The following is a 17,161-nucleotide window of genomic DNA, read 5'->3' as shown; positions in this document are numbered from 1 at the left end:
TGAAGCAGAACTTGAACAATTGCAGATTGTAAACAGTGCTGCTTCCACACCGCACAGTACTAAAGCGTTCAAGGCGAGAAACTGTTTCCTATCTTATTCCGGAAACAAATATGTTTGCTGAGGCTCAATAGTAAGTTGCTTTCTAATTCGAACATTATTATCCTGTGAGAATATTACAACAGCACACTCGATGTTAATCTCTGACAAAGCTGAACATGAAGGGGATATGGGGCAGGCCTTCCGACACGGAAATGTGGGCGAGCTGGTGTGACCACATGTCACACGGAGTGATCAACACACCAACAACAGCTCAGTGTGTGAAGGTCACCTCCCCCTGCGTGGAAGTAGCGTCGCAGAGCGGAGCTTCACACTGACCGTTCACCGCCGTAGAGAAAAGAACGCATGCGTACACCCCACCTCTCAAAGGCGTGAAGCTCTAAAACGTGGACAGAGCAGAATAAAAAAAGATTAAAGATTTGGCGTGAGCCAACAGAATTTTTAGTTAACCTGATACGTAAATGAACCTCGAAGGACACCCATCCCGACTACACCTAAGCAATGTTGAAGGTAACAGGATGGTCAAGGCATGGAATTCATCACACATGTACTTTGTCTTATGGCCATGAATTGTACATACGTTTGTACATCACCAGCAAACTGATTTCCTCAGCATCACAGGTCCAGCAGATCCAGAGCCATACCAACACAAACCAGATACACCAGGCTGTATTTAAGAGCCTGTCACACCCACACCTTCCACCACACACCACACACCACGCTCTTGCAGCATAGAGATTGGTCCTAGGACTGTATTATATTTGCAGACCCCCAATTTAGTTTATGTAACATTCCTTCATGCCCCATTTCTAAAAGAGAACTGCCCCCCCCCCCCCCCCCTTCCCCCTAATTTTTCTTTTGCTTTCAAAGGTTCATGACCTCCTCCCTGGAATCTCACCCCCCTATAATAACTTACAAGCCCCTGCCATGTGTAGACGTACATTACTGAGGAGGACTGTACGTTATCCCTGCCATCTACTTTTATCACGACCATCGGGGGAAGAGGAATAGTAATGAAGGCCGACCCCCCGGGGTCGGGTGTTTGAGCTGTGGTGTTAAACCTCTGCTTTCCAATGTCTATAGTTATAGAAACGTCTCCCGAGTCCCCACAAATTATTCAGTCTTTGCGGAGTAGGCGTTCCTGTCTTGGGTCACCTACTATGGTCAGCGTGATAGATACGGTGTCACTTTGGACGAGCCTCCAGCATAGCACGCCGACCGATGATATATTGACCCACATATGTTGGACAAGAAATTATTTGGAGAGGAGGCAGCATGTTCACTTTGTGATTATATATCTCTCGTACCACCACCTGAAGATTAAACAGGCAAACGGAATAATGAGATACTGAGGGATCAGTGTTGTCAGCACAAGGCAATAATTATGTTATATAGTGGATAGTGCAATCGATACGATAAACTTGGTATCACGATTCGATAAATATGCGAGTGAGGTCATCTATCAGGAATTACTTTTAAGCTCTATGCATCGATGCCATGTCTGCTTTCTCAATGAATTATATTGACTAACCTCACCGGCTACAAATAACTTGCTACTTTTTGGTAAAAGGTTGGGTTCATTCTTGCATTGTATTCTTACGCTCTTATTCTTAAGTTACTTCAGTGAGTGTAATTACGTCTTACAGATATATGATTTTAAGAGCGACCAAACACACGGCAGTAATAATAATCTCATATCATAATGAGTTAAAGAGATTATTACTTCTGTCGTGTGTTTACACGGAGCCTGCTAATCTCTGTGTGCTACGCGTACACTTCTGTATTTATCGATTCTGTTGCCTAAAATTTAGAGACATAAACGGCTAAGTATTAAAATTTGACACTGTTATTTCTTCTCCTTGCATATTTTTCCAATAACGCATAAACTAGGAATGACATGCTGCATGCATGACTAGTGAGTGAGTTTATGCTTAGGACTTTCTGGCATAGCCCCAGGAGAGTATAATTTACCCCCTTCCACCGGGTCTTGCCAGCCACTGTGGATGTAGTCATTTCCCTAGCAATAGAAACTCACGTGTTTATTTGGACAAGGGGATGAGGAGAACCTAAACTTCTAGAGATGGTGTAATGGTTGTCAGTGAATAGGTGCTCACCTCAGTCCTTGACGGGCCTGTTGCCCCGCCCGCTTATTTAAAACCATTTCAGTTCCAAGTGTATTTCAAAACGTATTTGGCGAGCGAAACCGTTCATGAATAATAAAAACGGGGAAGAGTATGGTTATTTATTTATTACTGTTATGATTTGCACATTATCTAAACACACGTCGTTGTTATAAGGGTGGCGTATGAATACCCCATTCGCAGTGTGATGGCCGGTGATGGGCTGTTTTTGCTCAAAGTGCATCCTGGTGATCGATTTAAGAAAAGTATCATTTCTAACGGCTACTGAGAGTACACGTTGTGTATAGCTGAAATGTGCTACCGACGCCTCCATTCGAGCGATCAGCTGATGACCAAAGGAATAATGATGTAATTACACAACGTGTTGTACTGCCATGTATTTAGTAAACAATGCTCCAACGGGTTAGTAACAACGAGCAATCACAGTTTACCCATCGGGCCGGAATGATATGATACCAATGGAGCGAGCGTTACATATAATGATCACTGTTGATTTTATCAACGTGTAATAAGAGGTACAACCTTACGAATATAAGATAAGTAAGTCCATGTATCTTATACTGCTGCTTCTGTAAATCATGACCAGCTCTGAGAAGTATCCATTGTCATCAGTAATGAAGCCTAGTTGTGTCTCGACACGTTTAGCTCTAAAAGATCCCTAAATCCACGGTCGGCACTTGACGGGGATTTTAACACTGCGACTGTAGCTCCCTCACCGTCCACACACATCCCCTTCACCTTGACAGTAAACCCTGCACACCGCAGGGTCACTACAACAAAAGCCATTGTCTTAGGCAATCCCGGAATCTACCTGTCTTCCCGTAGTATTTCTACATACGTATGACTGAAGTGTTTACTTGAAATACACAAAACATTGACAAAGTCCCTCCTGTCAACATCTTCTGTTTATACTCATCTCGCCTGCCGTGTTTGCTAAGTAAAATATATGAATAACTCCAGCACATTTGTAAACAATGTGGAGGACATCGATAATAACAGGAAAATAAACATTTTTTTTCTTTACGCGGCATTAAGTGAATAACGCGGCCTCCAAAAACGCCTGATATATCTCTGTGTTTGTGTTCTTAGTGTTGTTTGAAGTCGACGGTGTGACCTTCACTGGCAGTCCAAGTGGCACATACTACAGAGCCTCATGTTGCTATACATTAACGTTAAAGAAAGAGCAAAACAAAAGAAGTCTACAGTATTGTAAGTGGGAAGGGAAATGAAGCTGTGTTCACAAGTTGACTGTTGTTAATCGTCACGGTCATCCACATGGAGCGTGTGTGTGTGCGTGTGTGCGTGTGTAGGTAGTTGTGTGTGTGTGTGAGTAAGAGAGAAAGAGAGAGAGAGAGAGGGGGGGGGGGGGAGAGAGTAAACACCGTTTTAAACAATATGCCACATACATATGTACATCACGGCGTGTCAGCTTACTGTGGGAGCAGAGCCTGAAGTAATTCGACTCTTAGACGTTTACAACTTTGGTGAAACCCACAAGCACGGGTATGGTGCGGACACACATAGAAACACAATCGGGCGGAACCGAGACTCGAACCCACGATGGGTTTTCCATTTCTGGCGGGCCAAGAGACGCATTTCGGTGCCTTTATCGACTGGGCCCCCGTACTTTATGAATACTTGTGAATTCGTCTGGATTGATTTACAACATACATTATTTGAGTAATACCTGCTTATAACTAACCGCTCTTATGGAATGTTGGTACTTTGCTGAGGTTATTAGTGAGTCGCTGTATCTATTGTCACTGGGACAGACTCACTTCAGAGCTGAGATAAACTTTTCACACCCATCTAGAGATATATTGCACCCGGGCAAGTGACAGGTCATTTAAAGAAATGTCATGAAAATACAGCTGAACCTTATCCAGCACTACATCGTGGCATTACCGAAAGCGCATCCTGCTCGTCATGTCGCGAGCTATCTTTCTCTATCAGGGAGTGGTCAGGTTGGCTCAATGTCTCGGAAGGAGAAGTGCGGAGCTACGTAAATGGGTTAGGGCGTTTATTTAATATGATTTTATTATTGCCATTGTTTGGTCGGACAACACTGCAACAGATAGGAGCAATATCCCTACTTCGGGCCGTGTAGGATTAAGCCAGGGTATTGGGGTTCGTGACTATAAAACATCCCAGCAATCGCAGCCTGTACCCACACTACGTACTAGTTCCAGCACCCCACCAAAGCTCTACCCTGCACTCCTTCGGTTTATTGCTTAACTGCCGTATCCCCTCATCGCTTTATGTCAGGTTGTTGTCTGTACATCGTGTGTGCCATATAACTCGGACTTGGGATCACCCCTATAGATGGAGCGTGTTAATGTGCACTGTAGTTATGTTTACAGCGCACGTCTCTATTAGGCTACAAGTAATAACATATTCAAAGTTTTATACACCAATCTCATCTTTCTTTCCAATCTCGTATTCTTTATTACATTAAGGGAAATTACAATGGATTCCCGGGCAGCAAAAACAACCGGTGTTTAGTTAAAGTAGACACACTTTATGGATAACAACTTCTTTAATACTGTAAGAGCAACGTCTCGGTATCGATCCTTATACCGTTGTCACGCAAGTCTTTACGGTATGAAAGAAGTTGTTATCCATAAATTGTGTCTACTTTGTCATTCGTCAACTTCTAAGCAATGCCTATCAAACAATTCCCGGTCTTAGTTTGGACAAAATTCACTTATTCAAGTTTCCCTTCCATGAAATTTATTTTAGACTGATACTGATGTCGGATAATGGGCAATAGTATTGCTCTTGTGCGTTCACCACTTTCGTGAAACCCGTGAGCACGAGGGTTGTCACATCAAAAAATCCTATTGAGGGGAATTCTTGGATTCTTGCACTACCTGTGGGCCCAGCGTCCTTCTGCACGGCTTCCACAGCTTCGACACTGGTGTCCGTCATCCTCTTGTCTAAGAAAAGATCAGCCTGAGAGTACAAGCAACGAGATGACAGATGACATCAGTGCCGAGCTAGGTCTTAACATTAACTCTGAATATATCTACTGGAACATACAATTGGTTTTCGCTGAGATGTCCGAACGCATCTGCAGTAGTACAACTTTAAGCACCGTACCTTAATGTTCCGACAGAAAGATCAAAGCCACAATCATGATCACCTCGAAAACCCTAGGGCAGGTTATTGCAAATGCAACAGTGAGTGAGTGAATATGGTTTTACGCCGCTTTTAGCAATATTCCAGCAATATCACGGCGGGGGACACCAGACATGGGTTTCACACGCTGTACCCATGACGTGAATCGAACCCGGGGCTTCGGCGTGACGAGCGAACGCTTTAACCACTAGGCTACCCGACCGCCCCGCAAATGGAATAACGATAGTAAAGTTAACAACATCGACTGGCTTACAATCACGAAAAGAAATAAACAGGACATTTCAAATTGTTGATGAATATGCTTTAGTAGAACATCGAATGTTGTCAACCTAGATATTGTATGTGTTCCCCTTACTGTGTTGGAGGTGTCATTTAAGTCGCGCATTTCACAAAGAACTGTTCCTCAAACTATGTATTCAATGTTAACAATCGTATATGTTTCACCGAAGATTGTAACAACTGCTACTAGCTGCTTATAGGTTTCAGATGTTTGTTCCGTATCTTAAGTACCATATTAACAAATGTTTCTTCACTTCTGAAAATTAATATTCCACGTCCATGTGAACTGGGCCTAAGTATTGATGCTCAGATTTGTAAGAGCAGAAATGGGCTTTTATATATTTTGATTGATTGATCATCGCAATATCTTCTCAATATCTGAGTAGAAATATCACATTGCCTACCATGACAGAGCATCCACTTTCCGTGTAAGTGTACGAGTCGTTAGCTCTACGTGGGCAGTACTGAGAGCAATCACAGCCTGCCTGGGGCTGTCAGTCTGGCGCTTCCCGCGAGGGGCCGCTGCAAGACGTGTTCACTAGAGACAGTCACACGGCCACAACACTTCAGTCGTACCCCGCGGGCAAAGATGGCGATTTAGTAGTTGCAGCACGCAATACACATTTTATAGCCGCCTCGAGGTGGAATGTCCAATCCCTGACTTTTATTTTTAATGTGTTGTCATGGAAACAATACAGTTAACTTCACACCTCCCATTCCATAGATACTTTCCTTTTGCTGGGAATGTGATAATTTAATGCGTCAGAGCGTCATCGGCTTACGCTGAATTGAACTTCCATATTTGAAATTCTAATTATATTAATTACATTGAAGATGCACCCGTTCATGCATTGTTTCAAGAAGAGATCATGTTCAGCTAGAGCTGGCGTGTTGCTGCTTCAATGACATTAGTTCCTAAGGGAGTGGTACCCAGACGGTGCTTGCGACACACCAGCACCCTCAGCACCGCCCGCTCTAACATGACCTAAGTCACGTGACACGACACAGTCGTTTCTTCTATAGAGAACAGATGTAACACGTAGGACATTTGCTGGGACAAGTTGTTGCCGATTCATTGCCTGCGTGTTATTGCGAATTAAGTTTTCATTATACAGGAAGTATGAGCTGAGATGTAATGCCGTCTCCCCAACGTGCACTGTCGTCATGCTCCTGCTCGCCAGGTGTTGTCGATACCCGGTGACTGTTCGAACACAGATATCACGGACTTGGGACCTGCGAACTAACCCTCCTTCTGATCCTATTCTCATGATAGTCGCTACGATGTGTGCACGCAATGAATGCCGGCAGAATTTCTGTCGAAATTAAACCTATTGTGAAATGCTGTTGCGTTGTCGCTGATATCAATACGGCATCTTACAGTGCAGACATGACCCCGGAGAACTGGTTTAGTGGGGACCAGTTCTGTTTGTTTGTTTTTGACGCCGCATTCAGCAATATTCCAGTTTCTTTTATGGCGGTCTGTAAATAATCGAGTTAGGACCGGCCAACCCAGTGATTGACATCATAAGCATCGATCTGTGCAATTTGATTGGGTGATATGCATTAACCTAGTAAGCTAGCCTGACCACCCGATCCCGTAGAGCTTTAGTTGGTGAAGACTACTCCTAACCCGGATGTTCACGGGGTAGATGAGACAAGCAGACAACAATGGTGCACACTCCTCACAATACCTGACAATACATGTGATACATGCACTACCTCCGTATCCCTACAACAAGGAGTAGAACGTACAGACAACACTATACTGTCATACATACATCATACTATCTACAAAACCCATGACACCCGGACACGGTACTATTGTTAATTATGATAACGAATATATTAGAAATTGTTTTTTCTACACACATCAGACAGTTTTGTAAGCCAAACTCCTGTTCGATTTACGTACATATTAAATATTACTCACATAGCTACGCACCATGCACGTGTAAACATTATCCGTCAAGAGACCTTTAATTGAGTCTTTTAGTTAATGTCATATGGTTTTTCATAGCATACATTACAATAGTTTGTTTTTTTCAACCACAAGATTGCAGAGTATGTTTGGTTTCCAACAGCTGTAAAAATGTCGGGGAATCAGGTAGCAACAGACGATAAATAGTTGAGGCGTGATGCGTCCCACAGCCTGATGTACACGATGTCCACAGTCACATGATTGCATGGCAACATCAGCACGCGCTCTCCCACTTCATGACAAATGTATAAAAATTTGGGAGATTCCAGCAATTAAAGGCGACAACATCTCTGGCGGAGACGATATACGTACAGTATGTCAAAAGCTAAACAAAAGGTTACTGCGTGATAAATAATGTGAGTGTCTCAACAGCGCTGCAGGTGTGGTGACAGCTCGCATCCTACCTGTAACATTCGCCATTGTTTCACGATGTGTAATCCAGGTCAGCACACAGGTAACAGCCGGCACGGTACTCTCCTAGGCCAGGTCTGGAATAGAAATAAATTCTTTATTAGAATAATTCACCGAAATCTCGTGACGACACACGCAATAGGGCGGTGTTAATTGCTACCAGAACGCGGAGTCGCTGGGAGGTATCGGAATCCGGGCCACGTCATCCTGATTAGCTGCCTCGTTCCATCCCGCCTCGGGTTGTTTGCGTAGACCATTGATATGCATTAGGTAGCTCTGGGATACAGACCGACATGAATATTTCAATTATTAAAAGATGTGTTTAATTATGAATACAGGTTCAGCCTGTAAGTTGCCCGACTCTGTAACGATGTATCTAGTGTTGGCATAGAACTAACCTGTCTCTGTAACGATGTATCTAGTGTTGGCATAGAACTAGCATGTCTCTGTAACGATGTATCTAGTGTTGTCATGGAACTAGCCTGTCTCTGTAACGATGTATCTAGTGTTGTCATGGAACTAGCATGTCTCTGAAACGATGTATCTAGTGTTGTCATGGAACTAGCATGTCTATAAAACGATGTACCTAGTGTTGTCAAGGAACTAGCCTGCCTCTGTAACGATGTTTCTAGTGTTGTCATGGAACTAGCATGTCTATGAAACGATGTATCTAGTGTTGTCATGGAACTAGCATGTCTCTGAAACGATGTATCTAGTGTTGTGAAGGAACTAGCCTGCCTCTGTAACGATGTATCTAGTGTTGGCATAGAACTAACCTGTCTCTGTAACGATGTATCTAGTGTTGGCATAGAACTAGCATGTCTCTGTAACGATGTATCTAGTGTTGGCATGGAACTAGCCTGTCTCTGTAACGATGTATCTAGTGTTGTCATGGAACTAGCATGTCTCTGAAACGATGTATCTAGTGTTGTCATGGAACTAGCATGTCTATAAAACGATGTACCTAGTGTTGTCAAGGAACAAGCCTGCCTCTGTAACGATGTTTCTAGTGTTGTCATGGAACTAGCATGTCTATGAAACGATGTATCTAGTGTTGTCATGGAACTAGCATGTCTCTGAAACGATGTATCTAGTGTTGTGAAGGAACTAGCCTGCCTCTGTAACGATGTATCTAGTGTTGGCATAGAACTAACCTGTCTCTGTAACGATGTATCTAGTGTTGGCATGGGACTAGCATGTCTCTGTAACGATGTATCTAGTGTTGGCATGGAACTAGCCTGTCTCTGTAACGATGTATCTAGTGTTGTCATGGAACTAGCATGTCTCTGAAACGATGTATCTAGTGTTGTCATGGAACTAGCATGTCTATAAAACGATGTACCTAGTGTTGTCAAGGAACAAGCCTGCCTCTGTAACGATGTTTCTAGTGTTGTCATGGAACTAGCATGTCTATGAAACGATGTATCTAGTGTTGTCATGGAACTAGCATGTCTCTGAAACGATGTATCTAGTGTTGTGAAGGAACTAGCCTGTCTCTGTAACGATGTATCTAGTGTTGGCATAGAACTAACCTGTCTCTGTAACGATGTATCTAGTGTTGGCATGGAACTAGCATGTCTCTGTAACGATGTATCTAGTGTTGGCATGGAACTAGCCTGTCTCTGTAACGATGTATCTAGTGTTGTCATGGAACTAGCATGTCTCTGAAACGATGTATCTAGTGTTGTCATGGAACTAGCATGTCTATAAAACGATGTACCTAGTGTTGTCAAGGAACAAGCCTGCCTCTGTAACGATGTTTCTAGTGTTGTCATGGAACTAGCATGTCTATGAAACGATGTATCTAGTGTTGTCATGGAACTAGCATGTCTCTGAAACGATGTATCTAGTGTTGTGAAGGAACTAGCCTGTCTCTGTAACGATGTATCTAGTGTTGTCATGGAACTAGCCTGTCTCTGAACGATGTATCTAGTGTTGTCATGGAACTAGCATGTCTATAAAACGATGTATCTAGTGTTGTCATGGAACTAGCATGTCTCTGAAACGATGTACCTAGTGTTGTCAAGGAACTAGCCTGTCTCTACCAGACTGTGATACGAGCCAGACACTACAACCACATAATCTCAACACACCCCACACCCACGCCCGCACGCGTACTTGTATCATAGACGACATAAATACATTTAGACGAAAAGACGTACGTCTACTGAGTGTCAAGAATTAATCTTGGTTAAAAGAAACTAATAATTCCTTCTTCCAATCATCAACAATTAACAACATCATAACAGGATAGGGGATATACCCTCATGGTGGAGTGTCTCACCCTGACTGTACCCCTCTCGGAATGAGCCTAGCTTCCCGGCGTTCTGGCCGTATAATACTATTTACTTCAAAGAGACAATTTTGTTCTACGTTACCACAGCGGTCACGTGTTTTCTTTAATACCAGCAAGATAAACTGATAATAATCTGCGTTTCCAATATATACGGTCTTTTGTTAACAAAACAGGACCCGAGGTGGTGCCTTTAGTTTTAGACGCCATCGGCGATACGAGTGAAACACGCTGCATGGTAGATAGGTATCTCACAAACAAACACGCCCGTTAGTATATTGTCATAGCATTGCGCAGAGTAAAACAGGTTCGCTATGGAAAGTGAAATGTTTGCACCTTATCCTTTTTTATCCATTTTCAGGCCATTCATAATCACTAGTATACTGACGAAGCGCGAGTTGAGTAACTGGTGTTAAGGCACAACATTTGTCAAGCAGGAAAATAATCAAAGCTGGATTCTCAGCGGTCATCTATCTCACCATCACTACGAAACAGCCATAAACGCCACATATGCGATAACGATAGCACGGACACATTGTGACTGTACCATTATTTTGTTGAGCAACCCCTTATCTGAACTGTGATAACACATGCAATCAATGGGACAGCAATCAACAGGATAGCAAGCAGTCATAAATTATGACTGTATATCTTCCAGGAATCTGCTTACATTGCTGCATGCTACAATGTTGCCAAGGCCGCCATGCATGAAGCATGCTGTCGTAACCATCTTTCACACCAACATACACTTGCCTCCAACAGCACCCACCTTTCGCTTGTAGGAACCTCCGATCTCAATGACAACGGTGGACGATTAAGTCCCAAACTTGAACAATGATATTCAGTATGGCATTTAGCTCGGGGTGAGTTGATATTATGCCATTCCCTGAACAATTTCCCAGCGGAAATCGTCTGCTGCGGCCAATTACCGCAAATCGGAGCGTCACATTTACGACACACGTGCTACCGTAAGGCAAGCATATGACCAAAACAGAATGAGATGAAAAGCGGAGCTACCGAGCTCATGGTGAGTTCACAACTGTTTGACCATTTAAGCTTGAGCAATCACGACCTGTCCAGATCTAAGTTTGTTTACCTGCGCCAAGGGTCTTGCATGTCGTTCGCCTTGACATACCGCGACAAATTGTTGCCAAGTCTATATGCGTGCAATCAAGTCACATCGTTCACGGGATCAAGCATTCTACAAAGCTAAGATCAATGTCTACTTAAACAGCGTTATACCACTGGTAGAGAACAAGCATGTGATTTAACAAATCTTCAATCTGGATTGGACGAATAAACCTTCGCCAGACTGCGTCTTATGCTTATGTTATTTCAGAACACACATAATCGCCGTCTTGAAATATTCACTTGGACCTGACACCATACAACCAAGGTCAATATCAGATGGATATTCTCTGTGCCATGGATAAACTGGGCGGGGGCATATAGTTTCTGGCAAACTTCCCTTGCATATGGCACGTGTAATAGCTTAACTCCGAAACATTGGAATACTTGGCATTGTTCCAATGACTACAATGCAAATGTGGAAAGTAAGGAAAATGTCAACAAGAAAATGAAATATAACGACATCTAAGATATCAGATAATATGACAACCTTGAGATTTTACATTGAGGAATTCTTCCCAAATGTCTCAGTTTGTATCTGTTTGTATATGTATGATGGGCGGGTTTCAACTGGGATACAACACAAGGCAGTGAAGCCCTTGCAAGAGGTGTGTCGTGGATGCTTATGTATCACTTCCTGGGCACAGTGATTACTGTCACGACTTCTGGCGGAGGAGATTAGCATAACTCATATCTAGAACACCCACAGCCCTGAATACATCCCCATTGATTCAAACATCTTGTCTCATTCCTCGGAACATCTGATCTTCCCTACCCCTGCCATCCAAACCACACACACACACACACACACACACACGTACACACACACACAAGCGCGCGTTACATAAGTACCGCCCTTTATATTAAGAATGCAACTATGTTAATGTTATATCTACACTTAGGTAGCCCCGCCCCACTGCCAGTTACCGTACATCATCCAAACATTCAGCTACGTAGGTAAAATAAGGGACTGGATTTCAGTGGACGTCAACTCCCTTGGATAGCGGGAGACTTCAAACGACTGACGTGACTAATTGCTGTCATGTTGAGAGCCACAGGTCCTCAACCCTAACCTTCTGGAAAAAATGGAGACTTTTGAGACTAGTTTGAAACAAAATGTCAACACGAATGTGACCATGTTTGGTTAGCCACCTCCCGGCTACATCCCTCATCTCTGCTCAAACAGGGGCGCTGCGGGAACGAGTCGTGGAGAGTTTAATCCATTTAATCCATTTGTGACTAGGCACACGTTGCAGACAAACGTCATGTACTCAAGACGATGGCCGCTACTGCCAATCTTACTTTCCACCACAACACAATGTAAAATGTTCGAGGCATATATGTTAGAGATCCAGCAACTGTCACCACTGGTGTTATATATACAAGGGCAAACACATAGCACTATTCTCCCAGTGTGCTCATATTTTCACCCGTTAATTGTATATGACAAGTGTTGCTGCACATAGTCAGATTCATACCTTTACTGATGTAAGTCTGTCTGGTAAATTTACATTTTTTTCTTCACAACCGCCGCGTCATACCATAAGACGTTAAAAGATGATACCTGTTACCCCGCTTGGCGCTCGGATTTAAGGGGCTAAAACAAAGGCTGGTCGGCTCGGAGTCAGTATACTGTGTCTGAGTCTATTGTTAAACTGCGGCATGGTATCTCAGTGAACTAGCACTATAAAATCGGCACCAGTCCGGACTAGTACAAGCAGCCACACACACACGTGCATGCACGTCGCTATATAAGTGCAATAATCTTGGACTCGACGTTACGCCCCATTTCACCTCACCTCTGGCTGCACAAAGTCAGATTAATACCCCAATTGGTTCAAGTCTGCCGACTTTTGTTGCTACATGTTGAAAAGATTCGAGTGAGTGAGTGAGTTAAATTTTAAGTCACATCGGCAATATTTTAGCCATATCGTGACTATCAATAGTTAAACATAATACATATACTGAAACTTGTATAAAAACCTGTCAACGAAGGACAGTAAAATTACTAGATTCATCACAGGAAAAGATGTAAAACTAGTACGGAATTATAAAAGAGAATAGCACTATACATAACGATACAAGATAAAAACAGGCTATAGATCGCCAGCAGCTGAAAAGATTCGAAGTGAGTGAGTGTGTATGGTATTACACCGCTTTTAGCAATATTCCAGCGATATCACGGCGGGGGACGCCAGCAATGGGCTTTACTCATTATACCCATGTCGGGACTCGAGCCACTAGGCTACCCGACAGCCCAAAGATTTGAAGAGAAATTTGACAGCAAGTTTCAAGGTTTACACCAGTACAGCACATTGCAGAGACATGACTTACATGGCATTTGTCACTTTCAATGTGGCTACTGGCCTAAAGGTTGAAACATGCAGAAACAACATATTAGTCACAATAGGAACTTCCAGTTGTGAGTAAATCAGATTATAGCTGTATTTCCTTAGGCTCGTTCCTTCAAGCGGCTCCCTCCCTCTGTTCAGAATTGCCGTGTCTGTTTAGATTACGTCTGATATGAGACACAATTCAACTCCCGGGAGGGCGGTGAGAACTACCAAGCATAATTATGAATAGTCAAGCACCTTGACTTCCTGTTGTGATGGTTCTGCAGGTGATAATCCTAGCTGAGTCGCTGTCCAGCAGGTCTCGTTAGTACCCAGTAACCCTGATCATCTATACCTTAACGGTTCATTGAGCACAAGGGGGGTTGTGTGGCTATTTCAGTGTATGTTAGGCATTGCCCACAGTAGGAGCAAAAAAAGAAATTTTATCAATACTAACACTCCCAATAGACATTTGTACCCTAGCTACCCCCACACATGAGTCCCAAAGCCAAAGAGTGGCAGATCAGCCGAAATGTCTAGGCAGAAGGCGACCTCTTAAACATTTACAACAAGGAGCAAAACCAGACTAGCTAGGGGACCAGTGGCATTGTGTCCAGTATAGCAATACTCTCCATCAACACATCAGGTCAGTACACGTGCACACACTAAACACCTCCTTTCTCTGTCAAATAATATATGTCATGCAATGATAATTATACATTAAATTATTTGTAGTCCTCCCCAGCGATTGCAGACAGTGCGAGTCTACCTCAGTACAGCATGACGACGATATGGAAGGCCGCCAGGTTCCTAACACTGCGATCAAGACTTCGTTGTTGTGTGTAATACCACGATTAGGATCATTGCCAGTATGACAAGACAAGCACCCAGCAACGCTGTTGCTACGGTGGTGCTGCTACCAGAGGTTCTGCTGCTCATGACGGCTCTGCCAATACCCGAACTGTTTTGAGTCAATTGACGGGCATTCCCCACCTCGCTGTCAACAAGTAAAACACGTACATGGGTGCTACGTTGTCATTCGATTTGCTGACTACTGGAATGACAAATTATCCCCGTCAGAAACACAAACATCGGATACATGCTAGGCCCTCGTATGGCGTATGGTCGTTTATTCTTTGAATCATTATTTACCCGTGACTCTTCGATTTGCCCTCTGTAGGGCAAGATGCCAAGAAAAAAATCGATATATCATTGATCCAAAGTTAGTCATACAATATCAAATCATGGGCCATTGTATTGGCCAACTGACCCAAATACGCACTGACCCTTTGACCACACAATACCCCAGGTAGCACAAGAAACATAGTCCTGGTAAGCTGCTAATCTGCTTAGAAGAAAGATAATCTACATAGCTGTAACACTGGAACTACAATCAAGTCTGGTGTTAGTCATGCTTGTGTAGCTGTGCTGCAGTACCAGTGCAGGAACAGCTGAGTGCAAGGTGCGACGTGAAACGTTAGCTGTGGGAACGTATTCTAATCTGACTTACAAGTACTTTGACAGATGCTGTTCTATCACACAGTTATTACTTCCTATGCAGAACTGACACTTTTATAAGCTGAGACACTAATTACAAAGAAACAAAGATTAGTATAAAGGAATTTGAAGCATGCGCACACTCCAGTTTCAATCAGAGCCGTGACTTAAATATTGTTTTGCATACACAAGGAAAACATTTTGGTGTGGTAAACTGACACCGCCCGGATGGAAGGGCGATCCGAGAAGTGAGCTCACAAGTTCAGAGTTTGTATGGACTACACACGAATCTGTGTCTGGTGCAGCACACGGGGACAGACACAAAGTGCTATCATTAATCAAGTGAATCAAGTGGAAACCAATCATTCATCACTGCTTGTACGTGGAGAAAGTAGGGCCGACGTGTGATCGAAACTTCGTCATATCACCATAACTACATGGAGAGATGTGTAAACAACAGGACACATCTATCCATGCTGGCCCAGCTCGCTTCCTGGCAGATATATACATGTACAAGTTCACACCGGCTGCAAGTACTAGATAAATGCAATCAGGAAACTTTTAAATCAATAATTTAAGTATTCTTTGAAAAGAAACTTGCAAAACCCGGAAACCCTGAAATAACGAGATTGTATACACAAAAAGTCATGTAATTTTGACTTGTTGGACGTGACATGTGGGTTTGTTCCAGAGGAAAGAAGTGTAAGTGCGTGCAGTGAATGTCAGTACAAGGACATGATAATGATTTTCCAAATCAATGACATTGTCCTTAGAACCGCGATGCATTCATTAAAGATACATACATAGGTGGAGAGCATTGAGGCGTGTCCTGTGTAGACCGCGGTGCATCCACGGCGTGTAGCACACACCTGATTTCTACTTCCCGTTAGATTTATACATTACAAAGGGGGCATTCATAACATTCGACTGGGGTAACGTGGATTGAGGACCTTTATGGTTTCCGTCTATCACTGACACGGTCTGCAGGACACGGCGAACACCGTCAGGCTCTCCCCCTGCACGGGTGGACGCAGGGCATCGAGACATGTCAGTGGGGACTTCAAACAAGTCAAAGAATTACCATTCACGCCTTTTATGTTCGTCTAGTAAACAAACAAATTACATACAGTTATTACTGAGAAAACTTACCATTCAATGTATACCTTTCTGCTCTGCTGCTATAATCTCTCAGCTCTGCACTGCTTGTCAACGTCCCATCAATATTGACATGAAGGTTGCACGATCAGAAAGTACTTTAACAATACGACTTTATGTATGCTGCCCTGGACTGCTGTGACAAACACGGCCTCGCCATGTACATAAGTACCTACAAGCTCTACACAAGCGACCACGCCGTCTGCGTCAGACACGGACCAGCTATACTTCAGGAAAACAATGCAGGTTAATGGCAATCTGCCCTCAGGCTGATGTTGTCATCGAGAGAGAAATGTGTCGTCTGCTAACGGTTGGATTCGCGCCACTCACCTCTCACCTTGCCGCTGTCACGTGACCTTCCGGCCAGGTGTTGGACAAGCTGGTGAGCGTTCAGGCGCCCTGGTCAGACAAACAGTTTGTACCTGGGCTTGTGGAGATTCAATGTGGTCTGATTTAACAGCGGTAACCATCAAAAAGCTACTGAACACAAAATTGTATTGATTTCTTCTCAAACGATTATATAGCTTAGGTTCCTCTTAGATCGTCTTAAATTAATCGTCACCGACAGGCATAATATAAATGTTTTGTTGTTGTTGTTGTGGTTGTGGTTGTTGTTGTGGTATTTCCCAAAGATGATTTGTTACAAAAGATACACACCAGATAATTTACGTGTAAAACTCTTTGGCAGATAAAAAAGATGTAAATGGGCATTACACATTAAATTATGCTGTATGGCTATGGGCGCGATTTA

At 43.3% G+C, this 17,161-nt stretch overlaps 1 protein-coding gene across 3 annotated transcripts in view; it reads right to left on the bottom strand.

Moving 5' to 3' along the window:
* The window catches only part of LOC139460583 (uncharacterized), a 32,814-nt gene extending 16,107 nt beyond the window's left edge, over positions 1-16,707 (bottom strand). Inside the window, exons 1-2 of one of the 3 annotated variants that reach the window (XM_071242053.1) lie at positions 16,405-16,707; positions 7,998-8,081 (exon numbers count right to left, since the gene is read on the bottom strand). In XM_071242053.1, the coding sequence (XP_071098154.1) occupies positions 7,998-8,013 (16 nt within the window). In that variant the 5' untranslated portion in view covers positions 8,014-8,081; positions 16,405-16,707. Of the gene's footprint in view, positions 1-7,997; positions 8,082-11,066; positions 11,102-11,393; positions 11,470-16,404 lie in introns of those variants that run through there. The other 2 variants (XM_071242054.1, XM_071242055.1) reach the window with 2 other exon arrangements.
* Positions 16,708-17,161: the final 454 nt, after the last annotated feature.

The sequence above is a fragment of the Haliotis cracherodii genome, unplaced genomic scaffold (assembly GCF_022045235.1).
Source record: "Haliotis cracherodii isolate W230 unplaced genomic scaffold, xgHalCrac1.p SCAF_14, whole genome shotgun sequence".
NCBI lineage: Eukaryota > Metazoa > Mollusca > Gastropoda > Lepetellida > Haliotidae > Haliotis > Haliotis cracherodii.
Note: the sequence above shows the minus strand (reverse complement) of the source record. Positions and strands in the feature narration are given on the sequence as shown.